General features: G+C 41.1%; 1 protein-coding gene across 1 annotated transcript; it reads right to left on the reverse strand.

Moving 5' to 3' along the window:
• Window positions 1-3,092: 3,092 nt before the first annotated feature.
• On the reverse strand, window positions 3,093-20,543 carry LOC139709696 (transport and Golgi organization protein 6 homolog). The gene is made up of 14 exons (XM_071621651.1): window positions 20,384-20,543; window positions 16,570-17,259; window positions 15,591-15,848; window positions 15,061-15,170; window positions 13,610-13,781; window positions 12,317-12,497; window positions 11,504-11,686; window positions 10,718-10,841; window positions 10,073-10,228; window positions 8,366-8,584; window positions 6,818-7,919; window positions 5,307-5,458; window positions 4,125-4,238; window positions 3,093-3,504 (listed from the first exon to the last, which is right to left on the reverse strand). The coding sequence occupies exons 1-14, from the start codon at window positions 20,541-20,543 to the stop codon at window positions 3,325-3,327; spliced, it is 3,801 nt and encodes a 1,266-aa protein (XP_071477752.1). The 3' UTR covers window positions 3,093-3,324.
• Window positions 20,544-21,482: the final 939 nt, after the last annotated feature.

Raw genomic sequence — 21,482 nt, forward strand, 5'->3', positions numbered from 1 at the left:
GGGATGGTATAGTTTTGGTTGAGATGGGGGATTCAGATCTTAAATTACTTACACAAATTAGTTACCCTTATTGTACTTGCAATACCTTACTATGAAAGTCTATTTCATATACTGTACGCTGATATCAGCCATGTACCAGGTGTGTTAATTTTTGTTCTTGTTTTTTTTTCCAGGTATTTTTTTTTACTGCGATTCCATACACCTTAATCAATCATAGTCTTGTAATCATTACATCTTGTGGCAATGTATTATGTAACATTATGGAATTCAGGGTAATACCTATAGATGTTTTGTAACTATGGCATTCACTTGTTTAACATTTTTACAATGTGTGTCTTTTTTCTCAAAAGTATGAAATAAACTTCTTGTTGATACAATCTCTGTCAAAAAAAAATCTTTGTGATATGCCTCTTGTTAAGTGTGCATGTGCGTGTGAATACTTTGACAGACACAATGTATACAAAAACACATAAATATATCTATATCTATATCTATATATATATATATATATGTATACAAGTGTATATCTTTAAAAAACTGATGAAACACCTCACGCTTCTTTATGTATAGATATATAATTACACATAAAATATATATCATATTATGTAAACAAGATATGTATATACAGTGCATATGAAAAAAAAAAAGAGGAAGAACGTAATCTGACTTTGGAGGGAGCTAGTATTTCATAATTGTCAGCTATGGAGAGCGCAATGTTAGTTTTGAGGAAAGAACTCTTCCTCTTTCCATTGAAACCTAATTATGTTGAAAAATGTCATGCATGACTGAGCACATGAACTTTAAAGACAATGACAAATTGCACTTTTTTTTTTTAATTTGGAGTGTCACATAGAGGAACAATGAATGTCTCACTGAAGGGATGGGATCTGTCAGTGAAAGTGGCCAAATAAATAGGCCAGCTTGCATGACTGCAGGTTTGTGTTTAGGGTTTGTGTTTCAGATTTCATCTGACATTTTATGATCCATAACCTTTAATATGGCCACTTCTCCAACAACTACTTGGTCGCTCCCACAGAGGCCAACCCACACAGTCCATTTTTCTCTGTATACAAGAGAAATAATGGTTTGAATGGTTTCGTTATAATGTTACTATATACCCCTGTATATTCAACACATAGCTCGCAGCGACAAATCATGTTTTGAATATGAAGAGAGAAATGGATAATGGGTTAGCCTTTGTGGTAGTGACCAAAGTTATCGACAGTGTGGCCATGTTGAAGGTTATGGACCATAAAGGTTAGAAGAAACCCTAAAAACACAAACCTGCTGATGTGCAGGCTTACCTGTTAATCTGACGACTTTCACTGACAGATCTCATCCATTCAGTGAGACATTCATCATTCCTTCACGATAACACTCAAACTCTGAAAAAGTTCAATTTGTCATTGCTGTCATTAAAGTTCATGTGCTCAGTCATGCATGACATTTGTCAACATAATTAGGTATCAATGGAAAGAGGAAGAGTTGCCCTTTTCTCATAACCAACATTGCGCTCTCCATTGCTGACAATTATGAAATAGTAGCTCTCCAAAGTTGGATTACTTTTTTTTTTTTTTTATATGCACTGTATATGTATCTATCTATATACTGTATATATGAAATGTACATTTGTGTTGTTGTTTTTTGCCTGTGTATCACATCCTCTAGAATGTCCTATATGTCTAGTCACTATTATCACAATTCACACTCAGCCACATGGCAGCTCCATTACACCCTTTCACTAAACAAACACAAAAAAAGTTTTAACACATCAAATTCAAATTTTGGAAAACAATACATAAGTATATTTCCACAAGTCTTTGAAAGGCACCTGAGCCCTTACAATTTTCACACGGGACACAAAATTTTACAGGTTCTCCTGTATTTAATGAAAAGCTGAACAAGCTTCTACAACAATTGGCATGTAAAAGTCTTACCTCGAGAAAGAAGCTATCCACATCTTACATCATCATGATGATTAAAGTTTTATCCTGGAAATCACAGGAAAAGTTGTATTTGTTTGGTATGATTGATTCACAATGAAAAAAAATCCCTTCATATTCCTCCATCGAAATCAACATGCTCTGTTCACGGTTTTCTATATCTTCACTTTTTTAAATGTAGGAATCCTACCCTTGAAGGAAAGAAAAAAAAAAGACTGGTCTCTTTGTAAAGTTAATGAAATGGAAAAACTCTCAAAGTTTTGGGGTAAAATTTGCCTTTGACAGAGAGGGTGAAAAAAATATCTCATTTTAGAACATTGATGTCAATGCAGATTACTGTAAAACCAGGGCTATATATTCGCGGCATGAAATTTTCATGAATTGCCACCACCATTCAATGCATTATAGTGTAGACTAGAACTTTCACATGCATTTTAACTTTGCAAATCTTGGCTCCTCGCAAAATTTGCACAAAAAAAAAAATTCATGCACACAATAATTTCTGGTTCTGTAGTATCTGTATTACCTTCAAAAATGCCAGTCTACTCATATTTAATTTAAGGTTATCTGTTTTTTTTTTGTTTAAAAAAAAATTATATATATTAAAAAATGAAGAAGTTTTGACAATTACTGTAAAACGAGGAATTTTTTGCGTGCACTTTAATTTCGCGAGCACCAAGATTCGCGAAATTAAAATGCACGCAAAAGTCCTTGTTTACACTATATGCATTGAACGCCAGTGGCACTTCGCGAAAATTTCATGCCACGAAAAAAGGCTGTCGGCTCCAATTCGCGAAAAATTCATGCCGCGAATATATCATGTTTTACAGTAAATTTTGTCTTCTCAACTCTACTTCTTTGTGTAAATCAAGGCTTTAACCATCTCTCAAGTCATCAGAGAAAGAAGAATTTGATTCCATTGTAGACATGATCTTTTAAGTAAAGCACAAACTTGTTACAGCAACTGTAACATGCATATTGCTTTTTAAAAATGTGTAATCGGCAAAATCATTCATAAGATTTGACGCATTTCATATTTGATAAAAGTGGGAAGCAAACAAATCAAAACACATCTCAAGATTATAATCATATTTGAGCAACCCACAGTAGATGCATGTCCATTGTGAGTCACATTTGGAATTTTCAAGGGTGGGGCATCATCACCATGGCAACACAGCTTGGGCTCTTTGAGATGTCTTCATGGATGCAGGATGGTGATCTTCTTCTCCAGAGTCTGCTTGGGAAACAAATAGTCCCTCATGATGAGGTCCAGTTCCTCCAGAGCCAGCTAAGTGTGGAGAAGGAAAACCTTGTTGTCTGTTGTTATCAAGGGTGGGGCATCATCACCATGGCAACACATCTTGGGCTCTTTGAGATGTCTTCATGGATGCAGGATGGTGATCTTCTTCTCCAGAGTCTGCTTGGGAAACAAATAGTTCCTCATGATGAGGTCCAGTTCCTCCAGAGCCAGCTGCGTGTGAAGGAGGAGAACCTCGTCGGTCGTCGTCCCTCTTGCTTGCTTCAGGCATCGGTAGACATCACGCAGCACCGCGTCAAGGACCTGACATACAAGAAAGAAGTGGCTGGGATCAGCAAAATCTGTAACTCACTCAATGGGAACAATTAACGTCATGGTTCAGAATGAGTGGGCCCACAGTACATCATACTACATTATAAATACATGTCATTGACGGTTAGTTTAGTTTAGTAGAATCACTTGAAACACTTTTCAAGTAAACCTTTTCAGTTGTTAGCATATACTGTATCCACTGAAATTTTTTATTTTCACAAGTCAGGTGCTATTCGCAAAATTAAAGACACATGAAAATATTGACTCTGATCCCGATGTGGATGTGACATAAGCATGTACATTTCTCCGTTCAGTACAGGACTCCACAGTTGCGAATTTATCCACTCGCAAAATCATCGGGAGTTCCCGATCCGCAAAAATTTAGAATTGCGAAATATGACGTATACAGTACTTTGCCTGTAGTAGTCATTGATAAGACTACTACAATAGCTCACATGCACCCATGGCTCAGGTGAAGCACGACATACATGCTAAAAGAGTTTGTTCCTAACCTTATAAAACAAAAGCAGTATGTGTTAAAATATGAAATATGCTAATTTGATACTGAATTCCGTCTCCAACAACTTTTGATAAAAATGGTGATGGCTTACCTGAATGGCATCTTTTCCAAGGCCCCTCAGGAGTAGAGTCAACACTTGAACAGCTGACCTTTTGACCTCCAGCTCAGGGTCAGTCTTGATCAATGAGGTCACACAGTCCATGATCTGCTCATTGAAGATAGAGAAGAGTTTGAAAGCCACATTTGTAACAAAAACGTTAAATAGTAGCAGCACTGATAAACGAGGGTGTGAAATCAGTGTGACAGTTTAATTTTTTTTAAACCAATTTCTGACAGCTACAAAATGAATTGGTAGAGATTTGTCAAAACTTTGGGGAGCATCACAGAACCCTGACTGAAAAACAAGTAAATCTCTGCGGCGGACGCGAACGTGGCGCAATGAGGCCAACTCCATAGAATCCTCTGAACTCTGTTTGGGGATACAATAACTACTTGTTACCTGACGCTGCATGTGCACTCAACTCTATGAATTTGGAATATGCTTAGAAAATGGTTCATAACATTTTTCAGTTACAGCAAGATGTAACATGCATCAAAGATCTTTCCAATTTGAAATAACTGACTTCCTGTGACATATAACTACTTATCACCTTTGTCTTCTGAATTTTATATTTTTGCCAAAATAGGCATAAGAGCTGAAACTTCCTGATCATCTTCTAATCACCATAGTAAAATCAAATTTCACTGTCAATTCCCCAAATGTGTTGTTCAGACCTTTATGATGCAGACTTTTTGAGGTACATGTTCTAATAGTGGACTGTGATTTGTAGACATCTTTTAAACAACTGTCATGCTCCCAACTTCCATGCATGCTCAGTCCAAAAATCCAGAATGTGTCCATGGGAAATTTCACATTCATTTTTGTTCCAAGAGGGATGATGTTAATTGAGCGTAAGAATCAATGCTTTATTGGGGCAGAACCAGGATATAGTGATGTTGAAACCATCAGCTGAGAATTGAAATGGGTTCAGAACATCACAGTGAACAGTGAGATAATCAGATAACAACCCTCGGGCACCACTAGAAAATAAGAACAGTATCCACATCCACAAGCTTCTTATCATGCATGGCCAGTACCAGTAACACAGATGTGCCCCATTGTATTTACGTAATGCATAATAACAGGATATGTTTTTATGCATTCCCCATCATGCAAAACATATTTCCTCCCCTGGAACCCTGCCCCTTGCCTGCAAATTCTTTGCCTGCTCACCTCGTGCATGACAGCACCAAGAGAGAACCTCAACAGCTGGCACAGCTCCCCCAGCTGTGCCACGGAGCTGGCCCTGACGACACCGTCCCCGTGCCTGGCTCCACCCAGGAAGGTGTTCAGCAGGAGGTCTCGGTAGTGTGGCGCCAGCTCACCTGTCATTGGACAACAACCATGTATATAAATCATCATCCAGTTTTGATCCGGGTTTGTCCCCGATAATGGGGACAGCCAAATTTACCGCACTCTAACAGCAACCGCTCTCGCACCTTCTCATCACCTCGTCTGATTTCGGGCATCCTCCTTTTTTAAAGCCATTATTCCTAGGCTCCCCCCCCCCCCCCCCACCCATCCATTTCTTCTACATTTCCTTTGGTCATCCTTGATTCCCTGGCTCAATCACTTTAAAACAACGTGGGATGTCAGTTTCCTACAGAGATGCACACTATGGCCAGAAGTCATAAAAAAGCAGTTTGAATTCAGTCCATGGATTGTGCAAATTTCAGCTGCATAAAATTTGCATGACATTTACATTATATGCTAACAGTCATCCAATAATGATCATGCAGTGACATGTGCTTGTGAAGGGTAAGCCCATTTTGTGCCTGCTATAGTCCATGCATATATGCTATCAGTTTGATTTAAACCACCTTTGTGCATTCTGGCCTTTATGTTTACATGCACTCGAGACACTCTGAACAAAGGGTTATCCCTTCGTGTGTGCTTTGAGTGCTACGTGGCACAGAAAACACCACGGCCTTCTACAAACTGTCCAGATACAGTCCCTGGCACAGGAGACGTTAGGTGCCATTCTACATCAGTGAAGTTCAAGTTGGCTGAAGCGTACAGAGTAAATCAAACAGACAAATAGCAAAGGTTTCATCAAAACCTGACCTAACACACTAAAGTAATTGAATACTACAATTTCAGGTATGTTCATGAAACAGTGATATTACTAGCAACAACGTGTGCAAATCAAATTACGTGATGATGTCATGGCCCATGAGCATAAGCAACCTCATTCTTTTAACTACAGTTCTTTACTGCATTTCACTGCCTGTTGATCTCAACAATGTAAGTTTTGTAAGGCACTTATAAGCATTCAACAGAAAACTTGTATGAGTAGTATCTTTTGTTATGTTATATTCATGGCTATGGACTATTGTCTGGTATCATCATTTCTTAATGAAATATCCGACAAAAAAATAATAATTGACACAATAACATTTATCCACTAAAAGTGACTGTCCATCTCAAAATCCACTAAGGGTGACTCTGCATCTCAAAAAAAAAAAGTTGTTGCAGAGTTTGGTTGGTTTTACATTAGGTTTAAAAAGAGCATATAGGGCTAACAAGGTTGATTTGGGGTTTGGGATGTTTTCCTAAATACCCTACTTAGTGTAAGCAGTGCTTGAACAATTTTTGTGGCACACTTTTTTTTTAAAACCTGTCCTAAATTGGTTGGCAACGTCACAAATATTCTGCACTGTACATTTATAATGTATTGTGCTTACCAAGTTGTCTCGTAGCCTTCACCAAAGCTTCACCAAGCTTCAGTGTCTTCTCCACACATCTCTCACGGACTGCTTCCGACTTTCCAGTTCCCCCGTCCGCGTAACTTGCCATGAAGGTCTCACAGAGGTGAGCCACGACTCGATCGGGGTGAGTGCCGGCCAGCGCCACTAGACCGTTGATGGAGGGGAGGTAGATGTAGGTGTCATCATCGGCAAGATTTTCTTCGAAGACTTTCAGCAGAGTTTCGCTCTTCTCCATGGCCTGCGGATCTCTGTCTTGCACTAGTCTACCAAAGGCTATCAGGGCGTGGCCTCGTACAGGCAAGAGAGGGTCAAAGAGGTCCCTGAAGGCATCCTCAAATGCCTCACGGGAGGTTTCTCCCACCTTGTCTCCACTTTCTACCATTTCAGAAGCACCTATCTTGGTTTTATAAACTGGAGTCCCTTCGGGTTCAGAATTATCTGTGCTAGTGCTTTTTGCAGCAGTCCTATCATTTACTATCACTGTTTTCCTTTCTGTTCTGATTTGGTCTTCACTTTTACTGACGGTTGTCCATTCACTCTGTCCCACATCCTGAGGGTTTACGTCAACTTGTGATGAGGGAGCTTGTTCTCCATCATCTGTGATCTCCCTCTCTTGATGTTTCTCCCCATCATGAGCGACTGTTTCACTCCTCTCACTAGCAATAGACTGATGAGAACATGAGGTCCTGCTGAGTTTGGATGATTCCCTTGCTGTAGCCTCCGTCTTCACCTGATTGTTTCTTTTATCTGCTTTGACACCTTCTACTGTTCCCTTGGTAACTACAATCTGGGATGCTGTCTCAAGACCTTTGGCAGTCCCCGTTCCTGTAGCATCTGAACTGGGCATTCTGTCCGCACCGCCCGAGGTCTGTGACACCTTAGTTTGTGATACGGCCTCTGTCATGCCCCTTGCTGCTTGATGCACCGACGTGGATGATACTGCACCGCGGGTTGCTATGGCGATGGCAAGATCTTCCGCCAGCTTCCGAATGGGCTCCACAGAGTGAAGCTTCTGTATGGTCTTTAGGAGAGGGATGAGGTTCTGCAGAATCTGCTGCTCTGCTTCATCCAGCTTGTTCTGAGATGGAGTGAATTACCCAAGAAAGACTGATATGATCACCACCCCATATTCCTAATGTAACATACAATGCTGATAAATTGAGCAACAAATTTTGAATTTCAGATATAGGTTTCCTTATCTCATTAGTATTCATGCTCATATTAGTGCAAATGACAACTGGAAGTACTTGCTGACTAATGATTACAGGTGGATGGAAGATTTCTTTAATGAAATTGAAATCAATAAAGTAGCCCAATAGGGAGAAGTAAAAACTAAAGACTACGCACATGTAATAGTTGCAGATACTCCCTTTGACAAAATGCATATATTGGTTGAGGAGATGGTATCTCCCATAAAGAAGGGCTCACCTGCATGGGTGCATACCAGCCAAATACAGAAACAAAGGATACAGAGAGACAGCAAAACATAAATGAGGCGCAAGCGAAGCCCCACTTTGTACCCACCTTGGGTTGTCCCGACACCAGAGCTGAGAGCAGGGAGATGGCCAGGGTGAGGGTCTCTGTCTCCAGCACCCCTGGGAGGTGCGGCTCCGCACCCCTCCTCTTCCCTAGCCGGTCCACGCACCTCTGGACAGCCGCCCTGCAGAACTCCAGCATGTAGCGGGTCTGCTTGAGGAGGTCTGGACCGAAGCACTCACACAGCTGTCCCAGCACTGCCAGCACCTGTAGAGTAATGGCAGAGTTTGTATCCTATTAACCTATTAGTAACTGAACTGCCTGAAACCATCCGTCTTATTACTCCCTAAAACACCTGAAACCGCTAGTCTGCTTCTTTGTAGTTTTATGCTTTATCATTTTTATTGTTTTCATATAGAATATATAATCTCGTAATTTGAAAGAGGTTACAGTTCAACAAAAGAATGTCAGAATTACTTCTGTGACACACTATTCTTTTGGTAAAGTCTTAACAGGCTTTCAAGTAAACATAACTCATAACAGACAAAAAAAACATGCAGTGAGCTATTTTACATAATTTAGAAAATTTTCAAAATGAGAGTCATATTGCTGTACCTTCCAGGGAACAATAGGCAGGGCTCGACACTAACGGTGGCCCGGTGGCCCAGGGCCACCAAAAATGAAAGTCGGGCCACTAAATTTCAAAAAAGGGCAAATTTGGTGGCCCGCCTCGGGCCACCAAAATTTTTTGAAAAGTACGTCAATAAATTCGTAACTTTTTGCGCCGGAAATTAGTAGTTAAATTTGTTTAAAGGATGGATGAAAAGGACTGAATGAGTGCCTGAGAGTGAGTGTTGCAAGTTTGTTGAAGTTTATTTATGAGTAGATATGTCCAACTTCTAATTCTTACAATCATAAAGTTAAATATTTGACTCATAAAAAAAAGGACTTTTAATGTTTTTTTTAATTTTTTTAATTTTTTTTTTTTGGGGGGGACACCAAATTTTTCTCTCGGGCCACCAAAAATTTGAAATTTAGGATTTTGGTGGCCCCATCGGGCCACCAAACAAAAAAGTTAGTGTCGAGCCATGCAATAGGCCATTACAAACAGAATCTTCAGTTGCTAAAGGGTTAAGCAACAAGACCAAATAGCATGGAATATCAGTGTGTACATTGGTCACTGCTAGCCAATTCGGCAATGGCAGCAGATTTTTATATTCATTTTCATCTACATTAATTTGCATCTCAATTTTGCTCTATTTTTTATTTACAACACACATGCTTGACCACTTCCCTTCTGCAGTCATCTGTTGAAACTCTCAAGGTTTATTTACCTTATCTTCAATAAGCACAATGAAAATTACTGTTCTAATATCACTATAAAATCCGTTCTTGTACTGTGTACTGTGCACCAGCAAATTCATACAAAGACCTGAATAAATATTTTTGCATGTTTTAAATTCACAAATACTATCTGATTCAAAGAATTCACATGAAATAAAAACTTTTCGAAACATATGGCTTATAATGTATAAGCTTTATTTTTGTGCACAGACATTTTCGCAATGAGATCATTTTTGTAAAATATCGTTTTGTGAATGGACACCAAGGCTATCACAAGCATACTATAAACTTGGCGACATTTTCATGTGTTGTTACATTCGCTGTCTAACAGTGGTTGGCAGAATTCGTGAAAATTAAACCCTAACAAAAATAACGGCTTAAACAGTACAGTGGAGTGTAACCATGACTTACCCTGAGTGCATGCTGTACTCTCAGGATTCCAGCTGTGTGGGAAGATGGCTCCAGACCGAGCAGGGCAGAGCTCCTCCCGTTGCCATAGGAACCAGTTTGGCTCTTCTCATCTGGCTCTGTCTCCACATCCAATGATGATGTCACTGATGTCATTTCCTGCAGTAAATAATGAGAAGTCATTGTACCCGACAATTTGCTTTGTTGTGAAGGCGTCAGCAAAAGTAACTGCTGCTGATCCTTGGTAAAATTCCAATATGACAAGAAATATCTTCCAGAAAGCTCTGGACACAAATAATATGTAATCTCATACCACTACATAAAACCATCCTCTTCATTTATAATAGTAAAATCTGTTTTCCTTTGCATGTCCATTATGACCATTCCCATGTTTAAATAAATATACTTCCAAAATTAAAGGCACTGCAAACTACTTTACTTCCCTTAGTAAACTACAATTCAGTATCATATTTGTATTCAATGACTATGAATGAATCATATGCCTTGCAAAAAAAAAAAACACAAAACAAAACGAAAACAAAAAATCCTAAGGGGATAACAGGGGTATAATCTAATTTCTTTTTGTTTGAATTTATCTCACATAATGTTGTTCCTAGATCATCTAATTATTTGCCTCAGTTATCTCACATTGAGTACTGCGATGAAGAAGTCAGCGGAGAGTTGCTCCTGGCCTACTATGAGGAGCAGGTCTGTGCAGCAGCTGGCCACGTGCTCATGGCCCATCAGTCTCTGGGTGAACAAGTCCTCCAGGCTGGAACGAGAGAAGTAGAAATAAGCATCAAAGTAAAGTGATTCTCTTTTCGTCAGCAGCATCAATCATCAGGTTAGGAGGCAGCAGTGACATTTAAGGAAGTATGTTTGAAAAGAAAAGAAAACAACAACAACAACAACAAACTATCAACGGAGTTCAGATTTCAGGTCGTTGCTTTAGACTAGCGCCCTCACAGGATACATAATGTACAGGGATACATTCCACCGGTCTCTAATGGTCCTGCATCTCTCTGTAGGGTGTTTTCTCTCAGAGGTCACATGAGGGCGGTAGGTGATGAAATAAAGGTTTAACTCAATGCTAATTTCTGTATTAATTCCTCAAGTAAACAAGATGAAACCTCTGCAATTATGTTGGGATACTCTCCTCCATAATGATTATCAATTTTAGGAAAGGGATTAATTTTGTGGTGTGTTTTGGGCAAAAATTTCAACAGTTTTTGTAAGATTTCAGTAAACTAAAAAAGAAGAGAACCATCTGTCTGTCTTGATACAAACAGACATTTCCGTACATATCCTCGCAAACTATCCAGGTAGGGTAAGGATGGACAACTGTACATATTAGGACCAGCAAGTGTACACATCAAGTTTGTCTGGAAAAACACCAATCTACTGGATAGGCGATGGTATGGTGCCAATCCTCACCTAGCATCCCCTTGGTAAACGATGGTTGCACCACCACTGGAACCAGGAGTGAAGGTGACCCTGTCATGGGTGGTATGGAATGCAGGGTTCTCCTTCACGCCAGAGATGTGCTGCAGGGATTCAAGAGAGATGCGATGGTCTGATGTGATGAGGAAACTGCGCAAGATGTCCTCCACAGGAATCCTATCACATAGTCATACAAATGGGGGAAAAGACACATTGAATGACGTAGATATTATCATTTATGCTTTATAGTATTTATATCTTTATTCAGGGTATGCACACGCTTGTTCCCTCCCTTTTGAAGCACCCTCCTAGATCTGCAGACTGCCAAATTCTCAAGGCTGACACCCCCCCCCCCCCCCACACCCTTAGGTAAGCTGTCATCACAGTACCTCACAGGACATATTTCTTCTTGTCTTCAAAATAACATATATCAAAACCCACAAGAAACTGAACAAAAAAATAAATCTCGTAACATTAATTTCTTCCAAGTCCACAGAGAAAGAGTGAACAACAATAACAACAACCCTGCCCCCTTATTTTGAGAAACCTCTACGTGAAAAGTCATATACATTCCCTTTCTTAAAATTTTTGAGCTGGATTTCATTGATTGTGCAAAAAGTATCACTTTAATGAAGATCTAGGGAGCATGCATGTGGTCCCTCCAACCCCCCCCCCCCCCCCAATATTTCATATGACGTCTTCCTTCATACATTTGTTAAACACCATAAAAAATGTTTCAAATGTCCTGGTTTGTAAGACGATACAAACTACTTTATAAGCTTCTGTCATGCTCTCTCTATGTCTCACCTGAGGTTGCAGACCCCTCCCTTACTGAAGCAGTAGAGAGCAAACAGTGGCTCCACGACAGGGGCTAAGCACTGCATCAGCCTGGGGCTGGGCTCACCAAGGCCGGCGACAAACACCCGATGGATGGCTTGGATACACATGGCCAACTCGAGCTCACTGGTTACAGTGTAATTGCTACTGCCTGTGAGAGAGATAAACATATCAAGTTGATCTAAAATCAGGAGAGGATTTCCACCTGAGGAGGTTGCACAAGTGTGAGCATGATATGGCAAAGCCCACATACACATTTCAGAAATTCATCTGTTACACCCGTTTCTTGCTTACACACTAGATCAGCAGAACAACAATACCCCCATCCTCAAAAGAATAGAAAAATTAATTGTTGCATATTTGTGATTATGTTCACTTTCAGTTAATATACACACAACAGCATGACAGAGTAGAGTGGCAATAGAAGGGAATAAACAGATAGATAGAGAAGATATGAAGAAATTAACACACTATACGTAAAATCCTTTCCCATATCCAGAAGTTGCTACATTTCTATGATACGCATCTGTCATACTGAACATTTTCAAAACTCATATTTTCCTCGTACATAGTGGTCCATTGGGGAGAATTAAATGCAAAAAGTGATTCAAACTCCTTCTTCAATATAAGTCCCTTCATGTTTTGTCTCTTTCACAGCTAAAATCCTTCACTTGGCTTAATCCTGCCTGTTAAAGGTTACAATCTGTGTCTCTTCTTACTGCTCTCAATGAGGCAAAAGTTGCACATAAGCACTCATTTCAGCATGATAGAAAGGTTTACTATATTTGATCATTTATTTTCTGCATCTTTTTTTCACACAAGAAAATAGCAGGAAGCTAATTGAGCAAAGTTATCGAGTAATATCTAAACAGCGAAAATACATGGAAACAGCTTGATGGTTAGCTTAAGTGTAAAACACTCTTTTTCTAATACAGAATGATTATGAGTGGGTGTCTTTTATGCATTATATGAAAATAAAATTTCATGTACCTTTGTTCACATGACAAATTAAACAAATCTAAGTGGAATAGAAATGCAAGAGACCATTTTCACGAGCAGATGTTTAACAAAGTTAATGGCCTCAAATATACACATTATATGATACAATTAAAAATAGTCCAGTCACCACTCACCAAGCAGATTAAAAGTGAGGAATGTTCATGATGTAATTATGATATGGTGGTGGCTTCTTATAACATATTTAAAAAGAAAATATGATATTGTATTTTCTCTTTGTAATTTCTGGGCTATGGAGCAACTTACCCTCATGGACAGAGCCCTTGGTTGCACCAAGCAATGGTTGGAGGAGAGGATTGAGGAGGTACTTTTGGGTGAGAGCTGACTCCATGGTCACCATGGCAACAACACACCTGCTGATGACCCTTGCGATCTGTTTCATTGAGAGGTCATCACCTTTGTGAAGAATTTCCAGGATCTAAGAAATGAAAAGAAAACAAACAACAAAAAAGCAGTCAGAAAGAACACTGTGCAATGTTTGTAGCCTTCATTTACAGTCTTTCTCAGAAATCAAGCAGCTATGTAGATGGTGCCATCATTTTAAAGTTCAAGGCACTTTGTGGGCAATTTGGTGTGTTGTTTATCTCTATGTCATATCACCGCAGTATCCAGAAAGCCGGGTATGATGATATACAAATAATACACAGGACAAAGTGGATCGGTGAGAATTGAATGGGTGAGTTTAACTTTGGAATTGTTTAAATCCATGAGTGCAAGTGGGTTTTAGACTGTTTCCAAAGTAAAACAACAGCATTCATTACTCATTGATCCACAAAAGAGGACTGTGAATCATCAATTCATTATATAAAATACACCTGCAAATTCATAACATACAACTTTTTCCCCATCATACATCCGGTACAATTACATTACTATACAAGGCTTGAGCCATGCGTTCAGATTTTACTGGACACATGGCTCAGTGTGGATCAGTAAAATTCAATGCATGATAACTGACCAATCAGATTGCAGATACAGTCAAACCTGTCTATAGTGGCCACCCAAGGGAGACGGGAAAAGTGGCCACTATAGACAGGTGGCCGCTATAGACAGGTAATCCAACTTTGTGTGCATTGCTTACATGTACATGTATCATCGTTGTATCCTTACATGTACATGTATGTGTGTACATATGCACACACCGTGTGTTTCACGCATTTAACCATGCCGGTGTATATGAAATTGTTGCACAGTAGCATGTGTATTGTCGTGAAGAAAGCTTTACAACAGTACATTATTATGACTGAATGAGGGATGAATGCAGCCGTGGCAATCACTGAACGTTGCCTGCACGGCTACAAAACAGAAAAACACGCTGAATTATCGGCTTGGTTGCGGCTCCATTGGGTTTTTGGCCGCTATAGACAGGTTAATATCTACCGCGGGAAACAAAATTTGTGGCCGCTGGCCACGTTGGAGAGGTGGCCGCTATACACAGGGTCTTTAACAGGGCTTTTCTCTCGGGGGGGTTTTGCAGTGGCTGCTATAGACAGGTAGCCGCTATAGACAGGTGGCCGCTAAGGCAGGTTTGACTGTATTCTAAATCCCATTTTGTGAAGTGGGATAACTGCAGTCAGTGTTGAAACTGTGTCATCAAGAGACACAGGAATGAAAACAAAGTTTGTCAGTTTGCAATCCTTTGAAAAGGAAAACAATAAAACTATCCTGTCTTGTCATACCAACTGTCATCTTCATACCTGGCACGACAGCTTCTGATGATAGACGTCACTTGGTACACTGGGTGAGGGGCAGTTGGCAAGTAGGTGTGCTATGGCATCACACCTGGACCAGTCTGGGGAACAATTTTCTGTAAGGAATATTGGAAGAATACCACTGTGAACAACAACCTTTAGACATCTATCCAAAATCTTCAACTGTATATCATCTCGTCCATTCAAAATTTAAACAAGCAGAGTAATGTAAATCCTATATGTACTCTAGGCAGACATATTGATTCATTCCTTTTGTATCTAATTTCCAAAAAGAAAATGGGATTGAATGTCCCACATGCTTTGTGATAATCCCGACTTGGTGTAAGAAACTTTTCGAAAGTCAATTGCACGTGTACACAGACATTGGTCTCCATGTCTGTGGAGAACTCTTAAACACCAATACCAGGGTTAACCCGTTGAAGACTAGCTCTGAGTATACTCAGGTAGGTGTCTATGGGAATTGTATACTGTCGCAAAATCAACTCCTCCTCAACGGGTTAAGGGTCAGCACCCACCTCCCAAGTCCATGACCCCCTGGAGGAAGTGAGCCACACCCTTAGGGGCCATGATCCTCTCAGCGAGAAGTCTGCCGCACAGCTTCCTCAGCCACTGGGGAGGTTTAGGGAGTGGATTGCTGCTGCTACTACTCGTCCTGCTCCCACTCCCTCCTCCCTGCAGCATCAGCAGCTCCTTCATCACCGACGGCTGGTAGAGGCGCTGCACCAGGTGCTCCAGCTCTCGTCTGGCCAAGTCGATCTCATCCGACGACAATGCTGCGCAAAAAAAACAAATACACCTTAAAAGGTGAGAGCAGCAAAAGGCAAAAGGCTTATAGTATTCGAACAAAATCACCACCTCTCTGGTTCTTGTAGGATATCATAACACTCAGTATCCTAAGTAATACTATTCACTAACTCCATCTTAAACATAAACTGATGCACATTAGATGGTGGTAGATGACTTTACCATATTGTATTCTTGTAAAAGTGGCAGAAGAAAACTTTGTAAAATTCAGATCACCCTTGAGACTGAGAACAAGGAAAATACAACAAATTTGAGGCATATATTCATTTGCTGTATTTACAGTACACACCTAAACTACCAGTTGGCACTGATAAGAAGTTTTCAGGTATTTCACTTTCCTTCAAGTGATTTACATACTTTGCAGGAACAGTAAGCAGTGTGTTATTCTCAGAGGTAACAATGTTTAGTCTGCCAGGCAATCATCTTCATCTGACATATTACTACCCAACTGGTGACCTCCGGCTGTCTTGAGGAGGCAAACCATTGCTGGAAAAATGTGGCATAACAATAATAAAGTCATCTGTCGAGCACAGAAACTATGTCTATATATTCTACCGCACTGCAAGAACAAGATTAATAATTTCATGGAAATAACATTAATGAAATTAATTTGTAATCTAAGAATGCAGCAAAAACAGTCAATGACAGAAGGTTAAAGAAATAATCTTTTTTTCTTTTTTAGAAACCTACCCTTGTTTTCATTCATAGTGGGACTGACTATGGTACCATCTGGCTTCCTTATCTTGATCGTCCTCTGGATGTCTTCTGAGCAGGCAAGTTGCATCACCATTGCCAGCACATCGTTCAGGTGTTTGGACAGGAGAAAGCCACCAAGCACTGGCTGCTGGATGCAGACCAGGACAGTTCTGAACACCCGCATCAGGCGTCGCTGGCGCTCCTTGAAAGGGATTGGCTTCCCCAAAGTCAGCACGGCAGCCCCCATGTCTGACCTGACGCTGAGTGGGAGCCCCACCCCCGGGAGAAGAGCCGGGCATACGCCCAGAGAGATGATGAACTGAGCGAGTGATGACAGGAGTTTCTGTTGTGTGAAGCTGAGGGCATCAGGGGAGGCGGCTGGTGCCCTATTTGGGGTCATCGTCGCCTTGTCACTTGTCCTATCCCTAACCTCCCCCTCGTGCAGGGTCACTCTGTGATGCAGACAGCGAGATAGACTTTCCAGCAGTGTTAGGCAATGCTCAACGTAAGTCCATTTCTGGTCAGCACTAGCGGAAAGGGAAGATTCCAGGCTGGACTGCTCTTTTCCAAAAAAAAATGTTGGCTGTCTGAAGACTCCATCATCCTTCAGAGCTTGGTGTAGTGCCTCCATTGAGGCAAGAAGAGATTTCTCAAACCAGTCAACATTGTTGCCATCCTTTGAACCTGAAAAAAAAGGAACAACTGTAATTCATTATAACAGAAGAAAATGTTTAGTATATGGACACCTTATTAAAAAAACAAATCTGTGAGTGTATCAAATCTTGAAGCCAGTGTTGTTGACTACCGTACACCAGCATAATGGTAGAGAATGTCTTTACGGTTCACTAATGCCAGACAGGTGACAGCAAAACACACAACGTGCACTGGGCAATATCCACAGAATTTCATCAATCATTCACTTTCATGTCCATGTGGGCACCTAAGAAAAGACCTGTAATCAAGTGGAATGTGGAAAATGGGACCTCTGTCTTTCATTACAAAATGTCTAGACCTATCTCATTTTTTCATTTGTCTTTACAAGACACATATATGCAAAATCATTGAACTTGAATTGTGCCAACACCATCCAAAATTTGAACGCGGGCTACATGTTGAAACCTATGCTTTTGCGCGCGGTCAAATTTTGGCGTGGGAGGTTGAACCTTGGTTGGGGTTTTTTACTTTCTTTGCCAATGAATTGAAATTACCATAATTGTGTCAACAATGGATACTTGTTGGAAAAGAGTTACATGAAAATGTCTGAATAGGCTGGGTAACTTTACAAGCTGATCAAATTCAGAGGATTCAACTGAGTGGATGCTGATGAGAAAGGGTGGCATGTGAATGTATGATACAGTTACTTTCTTTGTAAGTGCCTGGGCATATTAACAAAAAGTTTAGTACTCAGTAAAAAAACACACTCAAGGACTTCATGGAGGAGACAGCTTACACTATGACCAGTAAATTAGATATCATGTTAGAACATCACTCACAACCGGTACTGAATACACGAGAATAGTCTGCTCATTCTCTGATGACCATAACACGCCCATGCCATACACTTATCAATAACACTTTTTGTCGAAGTCTTTAGTCTTTATTCTTTAGTCTCTACTCTAGTCTTGGTCCAGGGGTGAATCCAGGATTTTTTCAAGGGGGGGGGGGGGGGGGGGGGGGGGAGGGGGGGGGGGTCGTAATCACAATTTTTGGACCTTTACCTTTGCGAGGGAATGGAGCGACCGAGCTGGGGGGGGGGGAGGGTTCCCCCCTCCACAGTAGGGAGTTTTTGAAGTTTATATCTTAAAATTGGGCCATTTGGTGCATGCAAAAGTGACTTTTTTGGCATACTTAGAAAAACCCATTTATGTTAAAATTTGTGGTAAAACCTTGTTGGTCACTTACAAGTTCATGAATCGGTAAGTGGAAAACTGTATTTAAAAAAAAGTTGTTGAGTCGGTACAACCTTCCTAGAATACAATTTGCTGGAACATCACCTGGTCATTTTTTTTTTCCTGTTGTAAGTAGGGTAAAAAGCCCGCTCGAAAAACAATAATGTCTTTTACAAAAGGTGAACCTTTTGTCTTTGAAATTTACGACCCTCACGACCCCCCCCCCCCCCCACCACCCCCCCCCCCCCTTTCATAGATCTACACCCATGTGGTCTCAGTCCGGGAAACCCGCTCATGAGGACCGCCCCCGCGTACGAGGATGGTCCCTCCTCATGAGGACCTCCCCCCGCCTCATGAGGCCCCCCGGGGAACGCCTCATGAGGCCCCCCATTCACTTCTTATTCATCTCACATCTGACGTATAAATTGTCGCAACTTTGCACGGTGATTTTTTGTTACACACACATGTCCACTATCCATGATGAAAAGAAGAAAAAATCTGTCTGTTTTTTTTTTTCAAAAATCGAGTTTTAATCAACCGATGCAGAGCGCCCATCAAAACACGGGCGCCAGCGCGTTCGCACAATGCAAGACTGCCGCACCTAGCGGCCTCATCCGACTAAATATTTTCGATGCTTTTTTCTGCGGCTCTCACCTCTCCGCGAGTTCACTTTCTTCGTCAATTCCGCCCACGATTCCGCCGTGTGGGCGCTTTTTCTGGAATCATCCCGCGATGCGACGTACGTCGCATCACATCACGCATCCAGCACATACCAGTCTGGTATGTGCTGGATGCGTGATGTGATGCGACGTACGTCGCGTCGCGGGATGATTCCAGAGAAAGCGCCCAAACGGTAAGCGGGCGGCGGAATCGTGGGCGGAATTGACGAAGAAAATGAACTCGTCATACCTACAAAGTGATTATTTTGCTAACAAACTGGAGTATGTCATCTACCCACCTACTCTATCAGTGTGGAATAGTAATTTGGAATATATGGACAAGATCAGGTTAGTACTGATTTAATTTTTCTCGTTACGAATTTGTGTAAAAAGATGTCAGACTTCAGCTTCACGAGGCTGATTCGTGCGCGGAGAGGTGAGAGCCGCAGAAAAAAGCATCGAAAATATTTAGTCGGATGAGGCCGCTAGGTGCGGCAGTCTTGCATTGTGCGAACGCGCTGGCGCCCGTGTTTTGATGGGCGCTCTGCATCGGTTGATTAAAACTCGATTTTTGAAAAAAAAAACAGACAGGATTTTTTCTTCTTTTCATCATGGATAGTGGACATGTGTGTGTAACAAAAAATCACCGTGCAAAGTTGCGACAATTTATACGTCAGATGTGAGATGAATAAGAAGTGAATGGGGGGCCTCATGAGGCGTTCCCCGGGGGGCCTCATGAGGCGGGGGGAGGTCCTCATGAGGAGGGACCATCCTCGTACGCGGGGGCGGTCCTCATGAGCGGGTTTCCCGGACTGGTCTAGACCATTTTCATCAGTCTGTGCCATGCCGTTGATTCAGATGACTCATTTGTTCAGTAATTTATATCTTTGATTTTTCTTTTCTTGCCTTATTATCACACTGTGACTGTTTATCAATCAGTTTCCTTAGAAGGCTAATTGTAGGCACTAATATGTCAGATAATCTAAAAATGAATAGAAGTACAACCATCATTTTGAATACGTGGGACTGTTCAACTGTCGGTGGTGTTTACAGACCGGGCAGTATATATCTAGCCTCTCCTGACCGTACGTGAAAGATGGATTTTTTTTCACAGTATCTTAGACGGAAACATACCTGGAAAAGTCGAACATGGGGATGTTAAAAGCTGAATTCCGTGAAATATCGCTTCCAATTCATCATAGGCACCTTCAGTGTACATCGCTTGATTCGCCATCCTTCAGTCGGCGGCACTAATGTTACAGCGGTTCGATCGCGCCGCCGCGCCTCGCAGCGCCCCGCCGCCGCGCCGGGCCGGCCGGGTGCAAAACCTCTTCGGCTCAATGAGGGTCGTACACTTCACCTGCCAGAGTCGAGCGCGAGTCAGCTCTCTCCGCACACGCATGTCCACCAAGGCATCCATCGTAATGTCCATTAATGACGGCAGTGATCTAGACTGTCCTTTCCTATAGACAATGTGCAAAGTTAATTGTTTTACCTGAGGTACAAAGATGCACGCAAGTGTAGAAAACAATATTAGTTTCTCTGCGTAGGCCTATAAATGCCCTTCTGCAGATCTACAGGAATTGTTCTGGCATCCTGATTATGCCGAACTATTCCTTCGTCATCTTTTAGGATGTTACCTAGAGCCTCTGTACTGACGACCGTGAATGCATGTATAGTGAAGACGACAGTTCTTCTTGAACTCTTCAGGTGATAGAGAAGTTATTCTAAGTCTCTCACAATCATTGAATGTTTCTTTTCCCTGCAAAAGGGTGTGCAAGAAGAACGAGCGGCCGTGATGCATTGCCTGCATGACCAGTCTGCGTGTAATCCTATGGGCCCTAAGTACTTACATGGGCGAAGCTTTCCTAAATATTTTCCTAAAATTCTTTCCTAAATGCATTCTAGAGTACCAAATTCTTCCTAAGTCAGAAATTTGCATAGTTATCACCCTCATTTGCATACTCCCCGCCCCTTTCCTAAGTTTCTTCCTAAGTCTAGGAAAAAACTTCTAAAGGAACAGACTTAGGAAGAAAATTAGGAAGATTTCCAGAATACAAAGGAAAAAATCCTGACTTGGGAAGAAATTTCTTCCTATAAAGGAAGGATTTCAGAATACCACCCTTAGGCTTTAGGGTATGAAATCCAAATGTAGGCCTACGTGTGGATTGAGAGAATGCAGGAATATTGTAGACCGCATCAGTGAAAGTTTAAATTAATCGGACAATCCTTTCAAAAATTGGGGATTTCTACATTTGTTCAGCCATAGCTGGATGAGAAGATTACTGCAGCTTGTGACGTCATGTATGAAGAACGATGCAAAGACTGACCATAAAGAAAATTCAATAAAGCCAGAGAG

The sequence above is a fragment of the Diadema antillarum genome, unplaced genomic scaffold (genome assembly GCF_040938485.1).
Source record: "Diadema antillarum isolate AM-2024a unplaced genomic scaffold, OU_Dant_1.0 seq00001459_RagTag, whole genome shotgun sequence".
NCBI lineage: Eukaryota > Metazoa > Echinodermata > Echinoidea > Diadematoida > Diadematidae > Diadema > Diadema antillarum.

Bases quoted from the DNA above. Each gene is read 5' to 3' on its own strand.
- LOC139709696 (XM_071621651.1), bottom strand. From the start codon at position 20,543: ATGGATGCCTTGGTGGACATGCGTGTGCGGAGAGAGCTGACTCGCGCT. The intron at 4,239-5,306 runs GTGAGCAGGCAA...TTCAATGAGCAG, and splicing joins TTGGTGCTGTCATGCACGAG to ATCATGGACTGTGTGACCTC. The intron at 3,505-4,124 runs GTAAGCCATCAC...CTTGTATGTCAG, and splicing joins TTGGAAAAGATGCCATTCAG to GTCCTTGACGCGGTGCTGCG.